At 39.2% G+C, this 25,861-nt stretch overlaps 1 protein-coding gene across 1 annotated transcript in view; it reads left to right on the top strand.

Annotated features, from left to right (window-relative positions):
* Nucleotides 1–25,861, top strand: part of LOC132818784 (ERI1 exoribonuclease 3-like) — a 425,305-nt gene that overhangs the window by 171,502 nt on the left and 227,942 nt on the right. The window contains exon 7 of the mRNA XM_060829868.1: nt 282–381. Within this exon, the coding sequence (XP_060685851.1) occupies nt 282–381 (100 nt within the window). The remainder of the gene's footprint in view (nt 1–281; nt 382–25,861) is intronic.

Genomic DNA, 25,861 nt, shown 5'->3' with positions numbered 1-25,861 from the left:
TGCCTGCATCAGAAGTAGTCATAATACCTGCTCCTATTTTACAACATTGTCCAATTTAGCCCTCTTAATCTCTAACAACTACCAGTTCTTATGAACTATCATCACCCTGAAGCATTAGCTCTCTTTCTGTCTCCATTTATGTTCCAATTCAGTATGATTTGCTGAATACTTCCCAGAATTTCTCTGGTTATGTCTGATTTCCAGTGCTGACAATGTTTTGTGTTAAATGCATAATTCTTTGTTAGCTATACATTTTAATTTTTTTCTGACCCACCCCACAGGCATACAGCTTTGCGATGGGGGATTATCCAAAGAGCGGACTGCCATTTATGATCAAAGGCTTGAATTTACAACATATTGGCAAACTACATAGTGGGATTGGTGAGTACATAGATTTACCATTCATCTAAAATCAACTCGTAACCATGGAATTATGTGGAAAGAAAGTCCAAGTTCAATTGTTATGTTGTTTGGATATATTGCTGAGTTGCTGCTAATCAGAATAATCTACAATAAGATTATCTGAATTGCCTAACTACAATGCAGTGCAATAATTAGGATTTCCTTTTTATATCTTGCCTGAAGTATATTTGTGAAATGAGGTTGTTATTCTAAATTTTGCAAGGTACGAGTCAAAAGATGATTGCAGTAATGATTCGTACAAACAAAATATGTAATGTGATTTGAGCCTCCCTCATGATTTTGATACTTTTCTACCAGAAATAAGGCACAGTGGGGTAAAGTTCAACTTTGATGTGACTGAGAAACAAACAGACTTGTTTCCATTTATGTACTTACTTAATTTTCCTTTCTGTTGAAGCTATTATGAATAAGACTTGTAAAATCTATTCACAAATTTTGTCATAAAGTTGAAACAAGGTGCCTTGTTTTTAGGTTGAATATTTATCTGTAACTTTTCATTTCTCACTTCAAACTTTGTTACTTTAAAAGTTTTGAATATTTCTGGCGTTTCAGTGAAGAAAACCTTGCCTTGATTTCTCTTTTCAGCATTTTTTTGTTGCTTACTTAAATAGAACTGAATTATAAATTTCAGATTGATTCAATTGGTTGGAAAGCTCCTTTTGAAACAAAGAAGATTGCCAATTCAAGGCCCACTCCAGGTCCTGAGTAAATAATTCAAGCTGGCGCTTGAGTACAGGATTGAATAATAAATGTTAGAGGTGCAGACATTTGGATGGGACCTTACATCAAAGCCCTGGCTTCCTGCAAATATATATTAAGGAGCTTGTGGCACTTGTCAATTTCCAGTTATATCCCCAAACAAACCATGAAGATCGATTAACTGAACATCGATCACACAGGAAAATAGGAATTGCTAACTAGAAAATATGTTGCAATTGTACAGGCCATTGATGAAGCCATTCCTGCAATGGTGTGTGCAGTTTTAGTCTCGTTATCTGAGGAAAGATGGTTTTGCTATAGAGGGTGTGCAGTACTGACATATGAGGAGAAATTGAGTTGGTTAGGATTGTATTCATTGGAGTTTAGAAGGATGAGGGGGATCTCATAGAAACCTATAAAATTCTAACAAGACTCGACAGATTATTTGTAGAAAGGATGTTCCCAATGGTGGGGGAGTCCAATACCAGTGGTCATAGTTTAAGGACAAAGGGTAAACCTTTTAGAACTGTAATGAGAAATTTCTTCAGCCGGAGCATGGCCACCTTGTGGAATTCACTACCGTAGAAAATGGTTGCGGCCAAAACATTGTTTTCAAGAAGAGTTAAACGTAGCTTTTGTAGCTGAAGGGGTCAAGGGACATGGGGGAAGGATGAGATTACGCTAATGAGCTTGATCAGCCAGGATCATATTGAAGGGTGGAAGAGACTCAAGGAATCAAATGGCCCACTCTGCTTCTGCCTTCTATTTTTGTATGAAGAGAGCCATGCTTCTGCTAATTTGTACTGTAAATTACCATTTTGGTAATCAAGTGATGCAAAAATATAGAACACGTGACTAGTAATGGCAAACAATCACAATCCATTAGTTTACAATGCACCTAGATGTTGGATAAGATAAATCCACCACTGATGGAAAGCTTTGGAATCTGTTCCTCTAAAGCAAGAAAAGAGTCGTATAGATGCATTAAAGAGTAAATTAGAAAAGTGTTTTGAGGGAGAAGAGAACAGATGGTTACAATGGTGGATTTAGATGAGCAAAAAATAGGAGGTGTCTCAAGTGGAACATAAACATTGGTGTGGACTTTTGTCGTGTCTCGAGTTACTCTAAAATTTAGCCCTTTCAGCCCAAATATAATACTGGAGAGAATCAGTGCATCTTCCGCCACCAACACCCAATACAGACCATTTCACCTTTTTTGAGATTTCGCAGAACTATATGCAGTACTCAAAATTTCATCCAATTGAGGTTTTGCACAATTGAAGCATCAAATCCTCCTCTTGATATTTCAGCCCCATTGATAAAGGAGGTCAATATTCCATTTTGATTAGGTTTGGTCCTATGCATGAGCTTTTACTAATCAGTTTACCTGGATACCTAAATCCATTTGCTCATTATTGTTCCCAGCCTAGCACCATTATGACAATTTGTCCTTCTCAAATCCAAAGTGGTTGACCTCATACTTGCCTTCATTGAACTCCATCTACCACAGCTTTGTCCATTTACCTAATCCATCCATCTATGACCCTTTCTGATATCTTATTCCATCCCCATGACAGACTCCAAATTTCATATCATCTTGAAAATTGGATACTCAATGCTTTATTTCTTCATTCATGTCATAGAAGTACATGATGAAAACCTAGTCTCAGAGCAGATCCCCGGGGAACACCACTTGTACGCCCTACAATCGTATTACATTCTATTTGTGAATTTTTATGTCCCCAGTCTCCCAACCAATTACTAACACCTCCAGCATCCCTACTGTGAGACTTGTCGGTAAAAGCATGCTGCCTTCATTTCTCTCTCCTTGACTAGGCCTAAGTGGTCTAAAGGTCATGAGGCTGTTGTCTTAAAAAGATGCAGTGTATAATACAGGATAAAAACTGAAAGAATTGCAGATGCTGTAAATCAGAAATAAAAACAGAAATTGCTGAAAAAGTTCAGCGGCTCTGGCAGCATCTGTGGAGAGAAATCAGTTAATGTTTCAGGTTGAGTGACCATTCCTCAGAACTTGTGAGGAAGTGACAAACACTTTATTTCTGTGCATTTCATCACCTTATCAGCTAATCTTGCCTCATTAAAATGCAGTTTGTGAATCTCTCATACACTCATGAGAAATGAAATGGCACCAATTCCTGACTTGAAAGTCAGTACGGTTACCTAACAGCAAAAGTTCACTGGTTGTGTCATTGGTCTTCAGGTTCAGGCCCATTCAATGGCATCTCACAACACAGTCCTTGGGCAGCAACTGCTTCCACCCTTTGTCCACAGATCCCTTTGGCATTGGCAAAACACCAGCCTCACATATTGTGTGGCAGAATTTGCACTAACTCAGAATACACTTCAACACTTCTCTACTTCACTTTGGCATTCACCTATACCTCACATTGCAATGCTCCTGTCAAGTCACTCTGCATGCAGGGACAAACACACATATGCCTCAGGCATCTGAACAGATTGAAATGCAGGGCTGTTAGCTTGCTTTCTTAGCAATTACTTTGACATTCTGACATCTCTGGCTTCCCTTGCCTTTTAGCGCATTGTCATTTCATTCAGAACTGTCAGGCTTATAGCATTTCTGCACTGACTTGCTTCTTAGCACAGACAGAAAGCCAGGCAGCTTGGCAATGGAGTGGGCATGTTGTTGTGTGGCACTGTCCTGCATCAATGTCATATCCACAGCCTATGCCTACAGCTTATGTAGCAAACACATTCCATGTGCTTCAACTAAATGCTCTGTCTGAAAGTCTAAGATGAAGAGTCCTTTGTCCAGTCAAGGGGAAGTGTGAGCAGTCAGGGAGTGAGACTGCATTCAGTGAGACATCATCTGATCTTGGGGGTTGGCCAAGGTCAGTCGGATTCTTGGTGCAATCAAATTCTGGGAATCCATTTCCTTGCAGTTGAAGAATTGGGCCACAGTTAGTCCTGTAGGTCAGGTCCAACAGTTGAGGATCACAGTTGTGTCTGTTGAAGAGCAATAGAGGCGTCGGAGCATCGGTGGTGCTTAGTCAAGGGTGTCCTCTCGTGTCATTCTGTCAAGGGGGTTATCAGGAGACAATTCATGCTGTATTGGGAAAGACAGAAAGCACAAGGGTGGAGATTGGAGCCTTTTTACTGGTACACAGTTGAATATTAGTTGTGAAGAGGAGCAACACCAAATATAATGGTGAAATCTGATATTGCATGGGAGGATACAGACTATGTGGAATTAGGTGGGAGTAACTGATGGAGGGAGCAGGTAAAACAGATCCACATCTGAGAAATCTATTGCTTCCTCAAAGGTGGAGGAGGAGCTATTGGGCTGCAGAGTAGCAAAAGTCAGGGCATTAGTTTATTCATGGGAGTAGAAGCTTGAGAATGTAAAGAATGCATTCACAGTGGTAGTAATGATACAGCAGCACATACAATTTAGCACTTGGTTGCCTCAAAGTGGAAGTCTTGGTATTTTCACATGCATAGTCGCAAACCTCTCCTGCCATTTCAAGGATTTTCTCATGAAGGATGAGTACACATATGACAACCCCATCAACTGTGTTTATCCTCCGAATTTATACTTAACATTATAACTAATCAAATTAATCAACTTATAAGAAAAAGTAAGTAATATTTTTTCAGAGTTTCCCCCTCTCAAAGATGATTTTTTTCACTCAGTACATCTGATTTTCACTGGTTGGGCATTTGTTGCCCATGCCCTTGAACTGAATGGCTTTTTAGACCATTTCAGAGGACAATGAAGAGTGAACCATATTGCACTAAGTTTGGAGTTACATGTAGGCCAGACCAGGTACGGATGGCAGCTTTTCTTCTTAAAGGAAGTGAAGAGATGGCTCTTTATGACAATTGATGGCAGTGTCATGGCCACCATTGCCAAAATACCATTAAATTCCACAATGCTAGAAACTAAGTTCCATCAACCATCGTGGGGAAGTTTGAACTCATATCCCCCAGATCTTTAGCCTGGGTGTCTGGATTACTACTAGTCCATGATATTACCACTATACCATGGTCTTCCCATATCACAGCATTCAAAATTGGAGCAAGAGGATTGATTTGAAAGGGACACAAAAGAAGAAATAAGTTAATGAATTTTTAAAAAAATTGACAAAATGCGGGTATTAGGAGTAACAGATAATAGCACACCTGTAAAAAAATTGCTTTCGATATAACTTTCAGGGAACTATTTTAACAATACCCATAACTGTTCCTTAAAATCCAAATTTTAAACACACTTCCATGTTTTCACATTAAATCAATCTGTAACATTTTTACATGCAGACTGTGACCAATGGTGATCACTTACTGCACAATTGACTTTTGAATATACATTTGTTTGTTATATACCAATCTATTATAAACTATCTGAAAAAAACTTAAACATAACAAATGTTTTTAAACTGCCAGAGGGTGTCAAGGAAAGGTTTCCAATAGATGCAACTGAGTCACATTCTGCCTGAGGTGTGGAGATCACTTGAACAATTTTGAAAGCCTTTGCAGTCGGAAAGCCAGGCAACACAGAAGATTAGAGAAAACATTTAACTCTGCCAGCAGCATATTGTATTTGGATATTAACAAGACTCACTAATAAATACACATCTGTAAACCTTTATTGCCTTTAAAAATAAAACATCTGCTACAGTGGACATTCATGTATATTTAATGCTTCACTAAAGAATAAACTACATTAATTTAAACAGAATTTCACCTTTAAAATTGATTGCATGAAAGTTGCAAAGACATGATAACTTTATTTGCAAGCTTTCATTTTGCATTGGATGCTGCTGATCTGTAATTACCTCGGATTATGCTGTCAGTTATAATAATGAGTCCTTAATATTAGACATATATTGTTAAGTAGCAGTGAAAATAGTCAGACTGAGGTATGTGAGAGAGGGAAATTCTAGAATATTTGTTTGGGATTTCAAATTGGACTTGGCATCAGATTAAGACTAGACCTTGTTTATTATCACAGTACTGGCAGCCTTCCCATCATGGCCATTTAAATATCATTCCCAGGGTTATTACCACATAGAGTCATAGAGATGTATAGCACAGAAACAGACCCTTCGGTCCAACTCCTCCATGCCGATCAGATATCCCAACCCAATCTAGTCCCACTTATGGCACCCGGCTCATATCCCTCCACATCCTTCCTATTCATACACCCATCCAGATGCCTTTCAAATGTTGTGATTGTACTAGCCACCAGACTACCTCTGGCAGATCGTTCCATACACGTAACACCCTCTACGTGAAAAAGTTGCCCCTTAGGTCTCTTTTATGTCTCCCCTCTCACCCTAAACCTATGCCCTCTCGGTCTCCTCCATGCCAGGGAAACGACTTTGCCTATTTATCCTATCCCTGACTCTCATGATTTTATAAGGTCACCCCTCAGCCTCCAATGCTCCAGGAAAACAGCCTCAGTGTATTCAACCTCTCCCCATAGCTCAAATCCTGCAACACTGACAACATCCTTGTAACTCTTTTTTGAACCTTTACAAGTTTCACAACATCCTTCAGATAGGAAGGGGACTAGAATCGCATGTCATTTTCCAAAAGTGGCCTAACCAATGTCCTGTTCAACTGCAACATGACCCCAACTCCTGTACTCAATGATCTGACCAATAAAGGAAAGCATACCAAACACTTTCTGCATTGTCCTATCCACCAGCGATTCTACTGTTAAGGAGCTATGAACCTGCACTCCAAGATCTCTTTGTTCAGCAACATTCCGGAGGACCTTACCATTAAGTGTATAAGTCCTGCTAAGATTCATTTTCCCAAAATGAAGCACCTCGCGTTTATCTAAATTAAACTCCATCTGCCACTCCTCAGCCCATTGATCCATCTGATCACGGTCCCGTCATAATCTGAGGTAACCTTCTTAGCTGTCCACTTACTAACTATACCTCTTAGGCTCACATCCAAATCATTTATATAAATGACAAAAAGTAGTGGACGCAGCCCCGATCCTTGTAGCACTCCACAGATCACAGGTCTCCAGTTTGAAAAACAACCCTCTACCAGCACCCTCTGTCTTCTCCCTTTGAGCCAGTTCTGTATCCTTTCTCTCAACATTCCCATATTTCATCTTCCATCCTCCATCCACCATGCATTCCCAACAGTGCTGGACCCATAGCTGACACTTTCATAGCTCGGAATGCTCAATCACTGATAAAATCTCCCTTCCCCTCACAGCAGTGTCTTCCTGTTAGAGAATGCAGACCATCTGCAGAGGTACAAATGTGTAAACTTAGTTGAGAATAGTTGATGAAGTTACAATAATTTTGATTTCATTTCTAAGCAAATATTCCAGAATGAGAAGCAAAAAAACCTTGCTCGCCAGACAAGTAATGAAGTTACAGAAATTTCTCTCATTACATAGTTCTTATACTTTTCAACCTAATTATAATTACATGTATGTGGAAAAGCAATTGAAACTCAACTGAAAAGGAATGCAAAAATTAGTTGGCAGAGTGACATACTTTTCTTTTCAAAAGATGAAAACCATTTGTCTGAGTTATCATCATCAATTGTATTTCTTTGCATTTGGATTTTCGAATTGGTGATAGGTGGGCACAAAAGCACCACAGTCTTTGATGAAAGTTGAACCAACTTACTGTAGGGGTTGGAGGAAACAAATTCAGTTACTCGATAAACACAATGTTGCACAGGAAAAGAGCCATCAAGGTGGAGTCATACCAACATAGGGAAGATGGTTATGGTTATTGAAGGTCAGTCATCGCACTCCAAGCATGTTAGAATACTGTTGTGGGCCCAACCATCTTCAAATGCTCCATCAATGACCTTACCTCCATCATTAGGTCAGAATTAGACATGTTTGCCGATGATTCTACAACATGCAGCACATTCATAAATTCTTAGATAGTGAAAATATCTGTGCCCCTATGCAATAAGACCTGAACAATGTCCAGGCTTGGGCTGTGTGGCACAAGTGCTAACTGCTGCATAAGTGCTAGGCAATGGCCACCTCTAACAAGGGAGAATCGTATCATCTGCCATGACATTCAATGGAATTATCCTTGCTGAATCCTCCACTAACAACTTCTTAGGAGTTACCATTGATGAGAAACCAAACTGGACCAGCTTATGCTCCAAGATCAGGTTAGAAGCTAGAAACTCTTCACCTAACAGTACTATACTGCTTTATTTAAAAGTTAATTCCACATATGGGTGGCTCTTTGTGTCAAGAAGAATCTCTTGGCATCTGTCCAAGAGATATGTGTGGAACACATATCATTAGAATTATATAAATTAGATTAGATTCCCTACAATGTGGAAACAGGCCCTTTGGCCCAACAAGTCCACATCGACCCTCCGAAGAGCAACTCACCCAGACCCATTCCCCTGACTAATGCACCTAACCTTACGGGCAATTTAGCACGGCTGATTCACCTAACCTGCACATCTTTGGACTGTGGGAGGAAACTGGAGCACCCGGAGGAAACCCACGCAGACAAGGGGAGGATGTGCCAACTGCACACAGACAGTTGCCCGGGAATTGAAGCCAGGTCCCTGGTGCTGTAAGGCAGCACTGCTAACCACTGAGCCACCGTGCCACCCCTATATATTAAATTTATAATTGAATTTATAAATCTGATTTTATTTGCAGTATTTTTGGGGAGGGCATTTACTTATGTTTGGCCTGAGAGGAAGTAGTTCTTATGAATTTTTATTATTTTATGCCTATTGTCAATTTCAAGACTTCTTGCTGCTTTTATAATGTTTACCTCTTTTCTCTCACTGCTGTCTTGTTGTGATACTGAAAGATTTTGTTTTACTATTTTATTGTCTATGCAAGTTCTGTCTTATCCATTTGGCACCTTTTCTTGTATTCAAACCAGTGAGCCCTATTCTTTGACAGGCTGTGTTTTTTTTCTCCTTGTCTTACTATTAACTTGCTTATTACTTTATATAAGTCTCTGTTTACTTAAACTGAGTTCATCATATTTTCCCTGCATGTTCATCATTTAAAAGTATTCTAAGTAACATGACTGAAATGCAGCTAAACAAATTCCCTCAATCTATTTCGTTAGAATTTTATTCATTTCTTTGATCCACATGGGAATTCTACTAGTATCCTTGTTGAAATAATGAATCTTGCTGGTCACTGTGTCTAAATGTACTTTTCACTCTGTCATTTTTTTCTTTTCATGATACAAGCTAAAATAGTTACCCCATAATAATTTTTGTTGCTGCAAAGAATTAAATTTGATAGGTGTATATACTTTTTTGATTTTGATACAAAATTTTGACTATTCCACAAAACTCTTTTACTGTTGTATTTTATTAGTGAATGGGGGAGGGTGCGGGAGCTGCTGAACTAGTTTCTAAATCTGCAAAGTACAAGACAGGAGGGTTTAAAGGGATAGCAGAAAAAATGTGCCATTATAGACATAATTTGCAAATAGCATAAACTTGGAAGAGTAGCAAACATAGAAAAAAATAGCAATTGACTTCAGGAATCAAGGCCAACTGGTGCAACAGGCAGGCATATGACAGAAGAAATTTAATGTGGAAAATTGTGAGACAATACATTTTGGTAGAAAGGATGAAGAGAAATGCGTATTAAATCGTATACATTTAAAAGAGGTGCAAGGCGATGTATATTATTTGCGCACACATCTTTGAAGATGGACAAGCTTAAACAATAGTTCGTAAAGTATGTAAGATTTTAGTCTGATAGCTGACTACAGTACAAAAGCCAGGAAGTCATACTAAATATATGTTAAACGTTTGTTATGAATCTAATGTAATCCATTCTGAAATATAAATATTAGGAAAACTTTCAAGTGGCTGTGGAAAAACACTTTTTGCAATAGTTCTAGGGATGCAGGAGTATAATTATACAAATAATCTCAAGTTGTACTCCTTAGACCAGCGGAGGCTAGGAGGAGTTTCCACAGATGTGTTTAAATGTTGAAAAAAATGGGATAGGATAACACAAGAGAAACTTTTTCCAGTGACCCAATGAATCAATAATTCGAGGGCATAGTTTTAAGATAATTGACAAAACAGCCACAGGCAAAACGAGGAAAAGCATTTTTACACGACAAATGGTCAGAATTCGGAATCGCTAATAGCTAGGATGGTGAACACAAGTTTAGCAATGCCTTTCAAAAGGAATTTGGAAAATATTTGAAGGAATAGAATTTTCAGGACTATGAAGAAAGATTGTTACTAACCAGCATGATGTTATGGACCAGACCAAATCCCTCAAAATATATGAAGGAGATAGCCTAGACCCGAACTTTTATCTTATTTCAAGTTCCAGACGTGATGTAATTGGTCAAACCTCTGGACTTCAAGCAAAACACATTTTATTCTTACGCCACAGTTAAAATATAAACAAAAAATAATAATTGACATAACTTTAACTCTAACAAAATACTTAATAAAATAAGATATAATATAACTACTACTCATCTCATACAGCAGCATCCCATAAACACATCCTTTGGAAAGGCAACACAAATTTCCCTCACTTGATATCTCTCCCGGTCCAGGAGATGGAACACAGACAGGGTGAATCTAGCAGTAGAGAGAGAGAACTCAAGCTTTTTGTGGCAGCAGAGGGAGCGTTGTATCTAACAGCTTCAACTCCAAAACCCTCAACTTAACAACTGAAAGCAAAACTAAAAACCTGGGTCTGTATGAACCTGACTTCACCCACTCTTCCTTTTGTCTAAGGTAAAAAAAAAACGATATTATTTACTCTGCTTTACATTTGGCACCTGGTTTATAACATCTTTCTTTAAGAGAAACAGGACAAAACAAATCCCACGTAAAAGAGCATATCATCGCAATGGAATCAATTGGCCAAATAGACTTTGACTCTACTTTTGTGATTCTAATTTTCTTGACTTGTGCCAGAAAGCCTTCTGGGCGCAAATCATGTTTTTAAATTTATGGTATATGCTGCCCACAATGTTCCAATTATTTTAATTAACAGAGAAGGTGTAACTCTAAGATGGCTGGCAAAGTTGGCCACTGTCATCCGTGTATATGCAAATTGTGACAGTCACACGCCATCGTGTTGCAATGCAACCATCAAGCCCTACGCCATCCCTGACTTCCTCTGATTGCTGATCGCCCATCCTCATGCACACATGCAAAACATACTCAACATACCCACACACCTCCCCACTCTCACATATGAATGCACACACATACAAGAGCGCACGCACACACACTGCACAGCTTGCCAAGGCTCTTTCTGAGCATGCCGGTCACTGCTCAACCTAATGGTGGTTTTGGCAAAAAGCAAAGTCTTAAACTAAAATCCAAATTCCTGCCATATATTTTCAGACATTAACAGATTGCAAATTCAGAAAATGATCACAAATATGATTCATATTGAAGAATACAGAGTATCATTGTATTTAAAGACCTGGAGAAACAATTGGTTCACTCTTGCATCCTGCTCTTAATTCAATAACACATTTTTTATACTGAGTCCTGTTTTACAGAGGTTGGAACATACAGTCAAGCAAATAATTAGGGTGGGAGAAAACTACCTTGATCATTGATATCAATCTGTCCAAGCTTCCATGACTCAAGCCTGTCTTAGTGCTTGTCTTGTGCTGTTTCCTTTTCTTCTGTCCAAGGGCACCTTAAGATCTGCATTTCAAAACCATAAAATAAATCAAATGTTCAAAGTGCCAATAATTTTAGTTTTGAAGTATATTTTGTTTCACTCCTATGTCTCAGATTTTGCCTCAATTACAGTGACTATAGGAAGCTGTTTTAATTTAGTAGCAGTAATCCCCCACCACAAAAGTGTCAAATCAATAAAAGTTAAGGAGATTAATTATTTAGACCTCACCAGCTTTTAATTAGTTAGCTATTTCTGAGGAATGGATTTGGTTACAATATTGATGTACAACAATATGGTTACCTCATTGTTAAAAATCCTATTATGGAAAGAGTGGTCTGGTTTGGAGAAATCTGAACATACAGGTTTTTATTGTGGGTTCTGTGTGCAGCTGGAAGAAATATTGTATATGTTCCTCTTAAGGGATTCTTAAGATATCCGGTGTTCAACTTCAAGCTTTGTAATGTAACTGAGCTTATGGGGATGTAGATGCATATTTCCTAGATGTTAGAAAATTGAATTAGGTCTCTAAGTTTAAGAAAAGCCTTATGCTATCAGAGAATATTTTGATGATGCAAAATTACAATCTCAAAATTGTAGTTTTCCATTTATAAAATGAAGACTCCAATACTGACTTAGTTTAGTGACCATAATGGCTTCTTTACATGATTTTTGGAGACCTCTTGTTGAAAAACTGGAAAAATCGATTGCACTAAAGTGGCTAATAACTGTCTCAGTTTTTATTTTCTTAATTTTGTTTTGTTAAAAATAAAATAAGATACAAATATCGACTAAACAATTCAGTTATTTTGATCATTAACCCCTGAGCTGCTTTTGTACTATCCTGGTGTTGTTGCATTCCAACATATCTCTGTCTCATTCTCAATTGCCGTTCTCCTGTCCTTACGCTCACTGTTCGACAGTATGTTAAATTGGAAATTCTCATCCTTATGTTAAAATCCCACCATGTCTTTGCCTCATTTTTACCTTGCTAACCTCCTCTCACCTTGCTCTGAGTTTCAGTGTTCCACTAACTCTGGCTTCTTGCTAATCTATTTCCTTCACCACTCCTTTGGCAGCTAGGCCTCCTGCTGGTTAGGCACTATATTCTAGATTTCCGTCCCTATGGATCTTGATGTTTCTACTTCTATTTCTTGAATATAATCTTTATCTGCCTGTTTAACCAAGTTACCAGTATTATCAAATTCTGTCTGATAATACTTGTATGAAGCATCTTGAGACTTTCTGCATTTAGATGTGGGGAACCCAGTGAGCCAGGTCTGTATGAAAAGGCTTGGCTGAGATGCCAGAAATTCATTAATCTGTCGAAACAGCTGCACCCAACGGAACATGTTATTTGATTTCTGAAATCTATTTCTCAATTGCTCAGTGTTTAGTTACGCAAAGAGGTGTGAAATGCTTGCAGTTTCTGCTACGGGGATACTTTGAAAGTCTGTTTGATTGCTTTTATTACAGGCTTAGAAAAGTGCCTGGGAAGTATGAGAATCTAGAGGGTTTGCTGGTGGGACATAAATTGACGTGGAAAGGGCATGGAGATTGTGGTTGGGGCAAATGCTAGAAGGGTGTTTTCTGTTTTATTGGTTCTGTTGAAACTGGGATAAAATCCAAGATCATCAAAGTGGACCCTTTGAACAGCCACCATCTGCACGCAGCAGCTCTTATGGCTGTCTCTCAATTTTTTCTGGAGACAGTGGGCAAGATGCCTGTTCACACCAACCCCCTAAAATAGAAAGCCTGTCTTTGTAGGCAGTTCTTCACAGCAAAGGCTAGCTAAAGTAGGAAATTTCCAGACTCCTGTTACCTGGCTCTGGGATGAAAACCCAGCCAACTGGCCCTGCCATATTAAAACAAAAGGACTTAATTAAGGAACAGCACAGGGTCAACTCTGGAGTATGTAACGCAGTGTCAGAATGGAATTGCCTCCTGGTCAATGAAGGCACAAAAGTAAAGAAAATATTGCAGAGAATTATATTCCATGAAATTTATTAGATTCATAAAATGTTCCTAATAAATAACTGAACCATTGAAATCAGGAAGATGTTTAATATTTTTTCTGATCTAATAATTCCAATGCTGGCAATCGTCCAGGGATCTCAACTGGATTTACCTGTGCAGATATGTTTCTAGGAACATAGAGTGAAGAGAGAATGAGGTCAGCTGAGGCGTGTTTTGCGTTGTAATGGTAAACAAAGTATTTTAGCTTTTTCTCCTCCTCAGCTCAATCAATCTTAGGTGTACCTTTCACTGCCTCCATATGATAGACATTCCCTCCCAGTTTATGAATCATGTATAATTATTCAAGTGAAACTAGATTTGTTTCTAGCCTTTTGCGCAGGTTACCAGGCTGTACAAAATAGCACACTGCTCTATTGTTATACTTCCTCTGTGTGAGATTTTCAATGTGGTGCTAAAAAATGAGCAGATGTACTATAGTTACTCCTAGCTTTATGGTCTGTTTTGAGATGTGGAATGGTGGAACAAGTCAATATTTTGGCACTTGTTTGTCTTGATAAACATTACCAATCAAAATCAGAACAGATAAAACTCAGGTTTTATTATCCTCATCTGTTGCTAATTGTCTAAGTACAGAGTATAAATGCTGATGAATTGTAAAACCAAATTTATGGCAGTCTGCTCTAGCGTATCTGTTGTCTATCCTTCTGTCATCATTCATCAATTGGATTTGATGCATTTATGCTTGTCCTTTTATTATTCCAAAAGAATTCTGAAAAACAGTTGGCCGATAGTTTAAGATTGGGGCATACTTTATGTGGAATTTTGAGTGAAGCATTGCATTTGAGCACTTCAGAGTCACCAAAGGATGTGATCCATTACGTTCAACTTCTCAGTATTGAAATGCTTTTATTTCAAATTCCGCATGGGACTTCAGACATTGTGACCTGGAGTTTATGAGTTTGGTTCTCTAATATTTGCCAAGCCAGTGGAATTTTAAATCAAGTTACATTGCATGTAAGTTGAGTCTCAACTGTCTTTAATATGCTTTAAAAATAGTGCTTGGAAGCCAACTCATCCTCAAAATTGGCTACTCTGTGAACAACATAAATTCTATGGCTTTCTTTTGATTGCAACTGTTGTAGCCATTCAGTAGGACTGTACAAATTAATATTTAAGACACACTAGTAGACATGGTTTAAAAGTTTTAAATTCTTAAAGATATTTACAATACTAAGAAACAGACTAGTGTACACTTATAAAAGTAGTTAATGGTTCATTATAATTTTAAAAAGTTAAATAATTGAAAACAAGTTGTCATAGATGATAGACTGAACATTTATTAAAAATGATTATTTTTAGATAAAAGTATTTTCACATGCACTTATTAACTTGTCCCAGATTTACACTATTTATTTTTCAAAATTAATGCGTAAATAATTGCATTCGATTATGTTCCTGGTTGATATAATTCACAGAAGATTTAATGATTGTAATTATTTTGGAATGGGAAGTTGCTCTGCAAACGTACTTTAAAAAAAGCTAAAGTTTCAAACACAATTTTTATCTTGATTCCTGATTGCTTCCACTGTGGAATCTCTAGCCCTTAATGTTTTAACTGGCAGTCCCATGTAAATGTGTAAGGAAGCTCAGGGCTCGTGTTTTCCAGTGTAGGAAAGCACAGCAGCTATAACCTTCAAAATCAGGCCATTTGATTGCTGTCAACTTTTACATGGTTCTTAACAGCCCAGTTAAAAATCTGGCCCCTGGGCTAGAAAGAGTTAATTTGATTCTCTATTCAAATTAATACCACTTGTCTCTCATGACATTACAAGAAACCTGTACTTATTACAGGAACCTACAATTCTGACAAGTCCTTGCCACAGGAAACACATTTTAAAAATCATTGTCCTTCTGGTAACATAATTTTCTGGTAAAAATGCCTGCAGCATTCCTAATTGGAAATTGTGATTTACATCAGAACAATCTAGTTCACAAAGACCAATTTTAGGATCTGGCAATTTGTCCGTCTAAGCAACAAATTTTTTTATAACCATTCATTTTTTTTTAAAAACTGTAAGCCAAAGATTGTTTATCATAGCTTTTGCAAACCTGCTTTCAGTTTGCATTCTCTGTGTCTAAATTCTAATGCATTATAAGTATTTTTAATCAAATGTTTTGGGATGCTGGAGCAGGTGAGACTTCAACCCAGGTCTAATAGCCCAGAGATAGGGACACTACCACTACACCAGAGGTCCATTTCTAATGTAATGATCATTGCCAGTTACAACTAAATAAATAATACTATTTATTGTATTTCTTTAAGATTAGTTTCTCACCATATAAAGACAGCTTTATAACAGGTTAGTTTGATGACAAGGGTAAAGGCTCTCTGTACCATATGCAATCTATTTATAATTGGAAAATGCATCATTATTCTGGTTACAATGGTTAATTGAATTATTTTTCTGTTAAACTTTTTAAGGGTACAATTGACTTTAGAAGAAATGTTGTCAGCAGCACCTGATTCAATATCCAGTTTACTATAAAATTAGATTTGAAGAGAGGAAGGCCAAAGTGAACCAAAATGAAGTCAAGTGCAATGACTCCACTCATGCATGTGCAGGAAAATATATTTCTTTGTGTTCGGTAACATTTGCTGTACTTAGCATCTATTAAATGCTGTACATTTTACTGCATCTTTTAAACCACTCATTATCCTGTCACACCAAACAATGATCTCTTAACCCTCATACCTTATTTTTCCTCATTGAAATATTGCCAGTGATTATTTGGCACAGAAATTAAACCTCAGAATAGAGGATGGAACATAAATATTTTGTTTACCTATTGTTTATACTTAAACTGTTAAAAAAAATTAGTAGTTCATTTCAACGTTTCTGGTTCTTCCTTCTAGTCCAGTTTTTGTAAAGTACACTATTCCCAGAAAGGTGGGTAGATTGATGATCCTCTCCCTAATTTCCAAGGACGTTGATGGAAAGCAGGTGAGAGTTCCTCACATCCCTTTCCTTCTCGGACACTCCCTTCTTTGGGTGATTGGTCAGAGGTTAGAAACTCCTAAATAGTGCAACTCTTCAAGTAAAAGAATATTACAACATAGGGTTCAATCCCTGATTCAAATTAAAACAATATTCTACAACATATTTTTAGACTTCCAACTTAAGTACTATTAATTTATTTTTAATTGTCAAATATATTATTTTTTAATGAACAGTTACACCAGCTATTTTGATAACACAATTAATGTAGATAAAATCTGCAGGTAAAATGTTGTCAGACATGGTAGCCTAGCAATTTGTGAATTCAAGCCTCAGAATTCCCTGTTGGGAAATTGAATGTTAAAACAAATTCATGATTTGTAAACCTTCATCAGTGAAAAATGCAGTGAAAGCTGTCAGATTGTCATAAAAACCCAACTGGTTCATTAATATCCTTCAAAGAGAAGGGCATCTTCCCAACACATCAAAATGCAGATGAATACTATGTCTTCCACAAATGTAGAACCCTTCATATTGGTTAGGCAAATTAGCTCTGTTTTGCAGTATTGTGGAATTTCCTAAGAACTGGACATTTAGTTGTAAATTGATGATTAGTTCCACACTCTTTTGCTTAACGTAGTAGAGGGTCAAAAATATTAGACAAAGAGAATAGAGAAGGTCAAAAATATTAGACAAAAGAGAAGGACTGAAAGTTGGCATAAATAAAAACAGTAAAAAATGTTCTAAAAATAAGATATAACATAGAATAGGGCTGGTCAGGTATTAAGAGAGCAAACCACGTTATGGTGGGTAGAGGTGTGGTAGAAATGCTAATTGAGCATTTTTCACAGCAAACTGTCGCAGTGAGACTGAAAGAGCACAAGATTAGTTAGATAGAACAGGATTACTACAGATAAGAAAGTAGTGCTGAAAAACTGGTAGACCTCACAATGAGAAAAGCACAACCTATGACACTTCCAGATAAAGGAATTCAGAGTGGATCTTTGACTATTATATGATAATTGTCCTTGTATATGGATCCTTTACAAACAGAATTCAAATGGAGAAAGAAATAAAATGGGTAATTAGATGCCCATTATCGAACAAATTTTGCTGATAACCCTTTAGAGCACGTGTATGTGGATAAAATTATACAAAGTACAGCCAATAAGAATTTAGGAAAAGCTAATTGTGTCTGATAAACTCAGAAGGGCACTCTGAAGAAGTGGTGAAGTGTATTCATTTTGCTTTCTCATTCTTGTAATAGTGACAGTGTCGATGGCCAAATCAGCATTAATTGCAAGTTGTTCATAAAGTAAATTACATCATGTAAAAGAGATTGAAGATTACTACCTAAAATGGAGAGAAAAGACGAAGAAAACAACCACTATGAGACATAGAATTCACTATCTGAAGTAATGGGGAAGCTGAATTACTCATATAGTCATATAGATGTAGAGCATGGAAACAGACCCTTCAGTCCAACTCATCCATGCCGACCAGATATCCCAACCTAATCTAGTTCTACTTGCCAGCATCTGGTCCATATCCCTCCAAACCCTTCCTATTCATATACACATCCAAACGCCTTTTAAATATTACAATCGTACCAGCCTCTACCACTTCCTCTGGCAACTCATGCCATACACGTACCACCCTCTGCGTGAAAATGTTGCCACTTAGGTCTCTTTTATATCTCTCTCCCCTCTCACCCTAAGTCTATGCTGTCTAGTTCTAGACTCCCCAACCCCAGGAAAAAGACCTTATCTATTTATCCTATCCATGACCCTCATGATTTTGTAAACATCTATAAAGTCACCCCTCAGCCTCCTATGCTCCAGAGAAAACAGCCCCAGCCTGTTCAGCCTCTCCCTATAGCTCAAATCCTGCAACCCTGGTAATATCCTTATAAATCTTTTCTGAACCCTTTCAAGTTTCACAACATCCTTCCAATAGGAAGGAGACCAGAATTGCACACAATATTCCAAATGTGGCCTAACCAATATCCGGTACAGCTGCAATATGACTTCCCAATTCTTACAATCGATACTCTGATCAATAAAGAAAAGCATACGAAACGCTTTCTTCACTATCCTATCTCCTTGTGACTCTCAAGGAGCTGTGAACCTGCACTCCAAGGTCTCTTTGTTCAGCAACACTCCCTAGGACCTTACCATTAAGTGTATAAGTCCTGCTAAGATTTGCTTTCCCAAACTGCAACAGCTCACATTTATCTAAATTAAACTCTGTCTGCCACTCCTCAGCCCATTGGCCCATCTGATCAAGATCCCATTGTAATCTGAGGTAACCTTCTTCACTGTCCACTACACCTCCAATTTTGGTGTAATCTGCAAACTTACTAACTATACCACCTATGCTAATATCCAAATCATTTCAGGCCTCCAGTTTGAAAAACAACCCTACACCACCAACCTCTGTCTTCTACCATTTAGCCAGTTTTGTGTCCAGGTGGCAAATTCTCACTGTATTCCACGGGATCTAACCTTGTTAACCAGTCTCCCATGAGGAACCTTGTCGAATGCGTTACTGAAGTCTATACAGATCACGTCTACGAATCTGCCCTCATCAACGCTCTTTGTTACTTCTTCAAAAAAGTCAAACAAGTTCATGAGACATGATTTTCCACACACAGAGCCATGTTGACTATCTCTAATCAGTCCTTGCCTTTTCAAATACTTGGGCATCCTATCCCTCAGGATTCCCTGCAACAACTTGCCCACCACTCACCGGTCTACAGTTCCCTGGTTTGTCCTTACCACCTTTCTTAAATAGTGGCACCATGTTAGTTAACCTGCAGTCTTCCAGCACCTCACCTGTGACTATCAGCAAGGGGCCCAGCAATCACTTTCCTAGCTTCCCACAAGAGTTCTGGGATACACCTGATCAGGTCCTGGGGATTTATCCACTTTTATGCATTTCAAGACATCCAGTACTACTTCCTCTGTAATAAGGACATCTTTCAAGATGTTACCATCTATTTCCCTACATTTTGAATCTTCCATGTCCTTTTCACAAAAAGTACTGATGGAAAATACTCATTTAGTAACTCCGCCATCTCCTGCGCTCCACACAAGGGCCGCCTTGCTGACCTTTGAAACGCCCTATTCACTCCCTAGTTACCCCTTTGTCCTCAATGTATTTGTAAAAACCCTCTGGATTCTCTTTAACTCTATCAAACATTGACTGGGACTGCCATAGTGTTAAAGGTTTAGATGGAGAGGAATTTCTTAAGTGTATACAAGAAAATTTTCTGATTCAGTATGTGGATGTACCTACTAGACAAAGTGCAAAACTTGACTTACTCTTGGGAAATAAGGCAGGGCAGGTGACTGTGGTGTCAGTGGGGGAGCACTTTGGGGCCAGAGACCATATTTCTATTCGTTTTAAAATAGTGATGGAAAAGGATAGACCAGATCTAAAAGTTGAAGTTCCAAATTGGAGAAAGGCCAATTTTGACGGTATTAGGCAAGCACTTTCAAAAGCTGATTGGAGACAGATATTCGCAGGTAAAGGGATGGCTGGAAAATGTGAAGCCTTCAGAAATGAGATAACAAGAATCTAGAGAAAGTATATTCCTGTCAGGGTGAAAGGGAAGGCTGGTAGGTATAGGGAATGCTGGATGACTGAAGAAATTGAGGGTTTGGTTAAGAAAAAGAAGGAAGAATATGTCAGGTATAGACGGGATGGATCGAGTGAATCCTTAGAAGAGTATAAAGAAAGTAGGAGTATACTTAAGAGGGAAATCAGGAGGGCAAAACTGGGACATGAGATAGCTTTGGTAAATAGAATTAAGGAGAATCCAAAGGGGTTTTACAAATATATTAAGTACAAAAGGGTAACTAGGGAGAGAAGAGGGCCCCTCAAAGATCAGCGTTGTGTGGAGCCACAGAAAATGGGTAAGATACTAAATGAATATTTTGCGTCAGTATTTACTGGGAAAAGGATATGGAAGATATAGACTGTAGGGAAATAGATGGTGACATCTTGAAAAATGTCCAGATTACAGATGACGAAGTGCTGGATGTCTTCAAATGGTTAAAGGTGGATAAATCCCCAGGACCTGATCAGGTGTACCCGAGAACTCTGTGGGAAACTAGAGAAGTGATTGCTGGGCCTCTTGCTGAGATATTTGTATCATCGATAGTCACAGGTGAGGTGCCGGAAGACTGGAGGTTGGCAAACGTGGTGCCAATGTTTAAGAAGGGCGGTAAAGACAAGCCAGGAAACTATAGACCGGTGAGCCTGACCTTGGTGGGCAAGTTGTTGGAGGGAATCCTGAGGGATAGGATGTACATGTATTTGGAAACGCAAGGACTGATTTGGGATAGTCAACATGGCTTTGTGCGTGGGAAATCATGTCTCACAAACTTAATTGAGTTTTTTGAAGAAGTAACAAAGAAGATTGATGAGGGCAGAGCAGTAGATGTGATCTATATGGATTTCACTAAGGCGTTCGGCAAGGTTCCCCATGGGAGACTGATTAGCAAGGTTAGATCTCATGGAGTACAGGGAGAACTAGCCATTTGGATACAGAACTGGCTCAAAGGTAGAAGACAGCAGGTAGTGGTGGAGGGTTGTTTTTCAGACTGGAGGCCTGTGACCAGTGGAGTGCCACAAGGATCGGGGCTGGGCCCTCTACGTTTTGTCATTTACATAAATGATTTGGATGTGAGCATAAGAGGGACAGTTAGTAAGTTTGCAGATGACACCAAAATTGAAGGTGCAGTGGACAGCGAAAAGGATTACCTCAGATTACAACAGGATCTGGACCAGATGGGCCAATGGGCTGAGAAGTGGCAGATGGAGTTTAATTCAGATTAATGCAAGGTGCTGCATTTTGGAAAAGCAAATCTTAGCAGGACTTATACACTTAATGGTAAGGTCCTAGGGAGTGTTGCTGAACAAAGAGAACTTAGAGTGCAGGTTCATAGCTTCTTCAAAGTGGAATCGCCGGTAGATAGGATAGTGAAGAAGGCGTTTGGTATGCTTTTCTTTATTGGTCAGAGTATTGAGTACAGGAGTTGGGAGGTCATGTTGCGTCTGTACAGGATATTGGTTAGGCCACTGTTGGAATATTGCATGCAATTCTCGTCTCCTTCCTATTGGAAGGATGTTGTGAAACCTGAAAGGGTTCAGAAAAGATTTACAAGGATGTTGCCAGGGTTGGACGATCTGAGCTACAGGGAGAGGCTGAACAGGCTGGGGCTGTTTTCCCTGGAGCGTTGGAGGCTGAGGGGTGACCTTATAGAGGTTTACAAAATTATGAGGGGCATGGATAGGATAAATAGACAAAGTCTTTTTCCTGGGGTCGAGGAGTCCAGAACTAGAGGGCATAGGTTTAGGGTGAGAGGGTAAAGATACAAAGGAGACCTAAGGGGCAACGTTTTCATGCAGATGGTGGTATGTGTATGGAATGAGCTGCCAGAGGAAGTGGTGGAGGCTGGTAAAATTGCAACATTTAAGAGGCATTTGGATGGGTATATGAATAGCAAGGGTTCGGAGGGATATGGGCCGGGCGCTGGCAGGTGGGACTAGATTGGGTTGGGATATCTGGTCAGCATGGATGGGTTGGACCGAAGGGTCTGCATCCATGCTGTACATCTCTCTGACTCTATTTGCCAAAGCTATCTCATGTCCCTGTTTTGCCCTCTTGATTTCCCTCTTCCCTGCCTATTTACTCGTCCGAGGATTCATTCGATCTATCCGTCTATACCTGACTTATGCTTCCTTCTTTTTCTTAACTAAACCCTCAATTTCTCTAGTCCTCCAGCATTCCCTACACCTACCAGCCTTTCCTTTCACCCTAATGGAATATACTGTCTCTGGACTCTCGTTATTTTATTTCTGAAGGCTTCCCATTTTCGACCTGTCCCTTTGCCTACAAACATCTGCCCCCCCAATCAGCTTTTGAAAGTTCTCGCCTAAAATTGTCAAAATTGGCCTTTCTCCAAGGTAGAACTTCAACTTTTAGATCTGGTCTATCCTTTTCCATTACTATTTTAATACTAATAGAATGATGGTCGCTGGCCCCAAAGTGCTCCCCCACTGACCTTTAAGATAGCCACTGAAGATTGACAAATGTTGTGCCACTATTTTAGAAAGGTGGTAAGGAAAGCCGGGGAACTATAGACTGGTACGCCTGACTTCTGTGGTGTGCAAGTTGTTGGAGGGAATCCTGAGGCACAGGATTTACATATATTTGGAAAGATAAATACTGATTAGGTATCGCCCACATGGCTTTGTATGTGGGAAATCATGTATCACTAACTGAAGAAGGAACAAAGATGATTGATGAGGATAGACTGGTGGATGTGATCTGTATGGATTCCAATAAGGTATCCGACGAAGTTCCACATGATAGACTTGTTAGCAAGATTAGGTCACACAGAATACATCGAGAACTAGCTATTTGGATATAGAACTGGCTCGAACGAAGAAGACAAAGGGTGGTGGTGGAGGATTACTTTTCAGACTGGGGGCCTGTGATCGATGGTGTGCCACAAGGACCGGTGCTGAGTCCACTACTACTTGTCATTTATATAAGTGATTTTGATGTGAACATGGAATGTATGGTTAGTAAGTTTGCAGTTATCGCCAAAGTTGGAGGTGTAGTGGACAGAGAAGAAGGTTACCTTAGAGTACAATGGGACCTTGATCAGGTAGGCCAATGGGCCGAGAAGTAGCAGATGGAGTTTAATTTAGACAAATGTGAGGTGCTGCATTTTGGAAAGGCAACTCAGGGCAGGACTTATATGCTTAATGATAAGGTCCTAGGTAGTGTTGCTGAACAAAGAGTTCTTGGAGTGCAGGTTAATAGTTACTTGAAAATGGAGTCACAGGTAGATAGTATCATGAAGAAGGTGTTTGGTATGCTTGCCTTTACTGGTCAGTGCTGAAAAATGTGGTGCTGAAAAGCATAGCCAGCCAGGCAGCATCCAAGGAACAGGAGAGTTCACGTTTCGAGCATGAGTTCTTCATCAGGAATGTGGGGGTGGTTCAAGGGAGCTAAGGGATAAATTGGGGAGGTGGGGCTGTGGGAAGGTAGCTGGGAATGCAATAGGTAGATGTGCATTGGGGACGAGGAGTGATAGGTCAGAGAGGACCATGGAGTGGACAGCCACCCGATGCCTGGAGGAAAAACGCCTCATCTTCTGCCTTGGGAACTTCCAACCACAGGTGATCAATGTCGATTTCACCAATTTCCTCATCTCCCCTCCCCCATCTTATCCCAGCTCAAACCTTCCAACTTGGCAATGCCCTCTTGAATTGTCCTACGTGTTCATCTTCCTTCCCACCTATCCGGTCTACCCTCCTCTCCGACCTATCACCATCACCCCCCCACCTTCATCTACTGATCGTATTCCAAGCTACCCTCCTCCACACACACACCCCCCCCCCCCCTTCCCATTTATCTCTCAGCCACCTTGGGCCACTCTTCATTCCTGATGAAGAGCTCATGCGCGAAACGTTGACTCACCTGCTCCTCGCATGATGCCTGACTGGCTGTGCTTTTCCAGCACCTCACTTTTCGGCTTTGATCTCCAGCATCTGCAGTCCTCATCTTTTTCCCTTTATTGGTCAGTGCATAGAGTATATGAGTTAGAAGGTCATGTTGCAGCTGTACAGGACATTGGTTCGACCATGTTTGGAATATTTTGTGCAATTATGCTCTCCCTGCTATAGGAAGAATGTTGTGAAACTTGAAAGGGTTCAGAAAAGATTGATGAAGATGTTGCGAGGGTTGGAAAATTGAATTGTAGGGAGAGATTGAATACACTGGGGCTATTTTCCCTGGAGCGTTGGAGGCTGAGGGGTGACCTTATAGATGCTTATAAAGTAATGAGGGTCATAGATAGGCTAAATAGACAAGGTCTTTTCCTCAGGGTGGAGAGTCCAAAACTGGAGGGCACAGGTTTAAGGTAAGAAGGGAAAGATTGAAAAGGGACCTAAAGGACAACTTTTTCATGCAGAAGGTGGTGCATGCAAGGAATAAGCTGCCAGAAGAAGTGGTGGAGGAGGCCACAGTTATAACATTCGAAAGACATTTGAATAGGTACATGAACAGGAAGGGTTTGGAGAGATATGGGCCAAATTCTGGCAAATGGGACTAGATTAATTTAGGATATCTGGTCAGAATGGATGAGTTGGACTGAAGGTTCTTTTTCCATGCTGTACAAATAAGAGAAGTAACCATTCACGCACTGGTTAAGGTTAACAATAAACTAAACATTTCCTTTACCTGGTGTTCTCTGAAATAGGCATGCAGCCTATCTGGTATTTTAGTGGAGTTGGTCTTGCTCTTGAGATTAATAAACAAGGTTACTTCCCACTTACAACATGAAAGAGGCAACTGGTTGGGTATGTGAATGGGAAGGGTATAGAGAGATATGGGCCAAATGCTGGCAAACGGGACGAGATTTATTTAGGATATCTGGTCGGCATGGACGACTTGGACTGATGGGTCTGTTTCCATGCTGTATACCTCTATGTCTCTATGAAGTGTAGAATAGGATCAGAAGTAGACCATTCATCCCCTTGAGCTTGTCTCCTATTCTGTTTGATTATGGTAATCAATGGCTTTGTGCTATTTAGCACCTTGATATCCTTCAGAAATAAAACGTTCTCAATCACAGCAGTGAAAATTTCATTCCATCAAACCGCAGCAATAATTTGGCAGATTAAATTTCATATTTTCATCATCTTTTGTGGGAAAACAAATCCTTTGTTTTGAGTTGAATGATACAGCTGTAATTTAGTAGCTTCTCTGCAACTACACAGACTATTTTCAAAAAACATTTTCAGCACCAGAATTAATTATCTCCATCCTTCTAAACTCAACAAAATACAATGCAAGTTTATGCAAGCTATCCTCATTTAACCATTTTCTGTCACCCACAATGCACTTAGGGAGGAAATTTGCCAAAATTTATATTGCTGTTGTCAGTATCTTGATAATTGTTAAAGAAACATTTATAGAGGGGATTGCGCACCATAATACACAGGACAGGAGCCAAATAATTAACAAAAAACACTTACATTGTGGTACAGCAACTTGCAGATGCCTTTGACAGAAGAAGACATTCCAATATGCAATCAATCAAAACCCTATACA

This window comes from Hemiscyllium ocellatum, chromosome 9 (assembly GCF_020745735.1).
Source record: "Hemiscyllium ocellatum isolate sHemOce1 chromosome 9, sHemOce1.pat.X.cur, whole genome shotgun sequence".
In the NCBI taxonomy this organism is placed as follows: domain Eukaryota; kingdom Metazoa; phylum Chordata; class Chondrichthyes; order Orectolobiformes; family Hemiscylliidae; genus Hemiscyllium; species Hemiscyllium ocellatum.
Note: the sequence above shows the minus strand (reverse complement) of the source record. Positions and strands in the feature narration are given on the sequence as shown.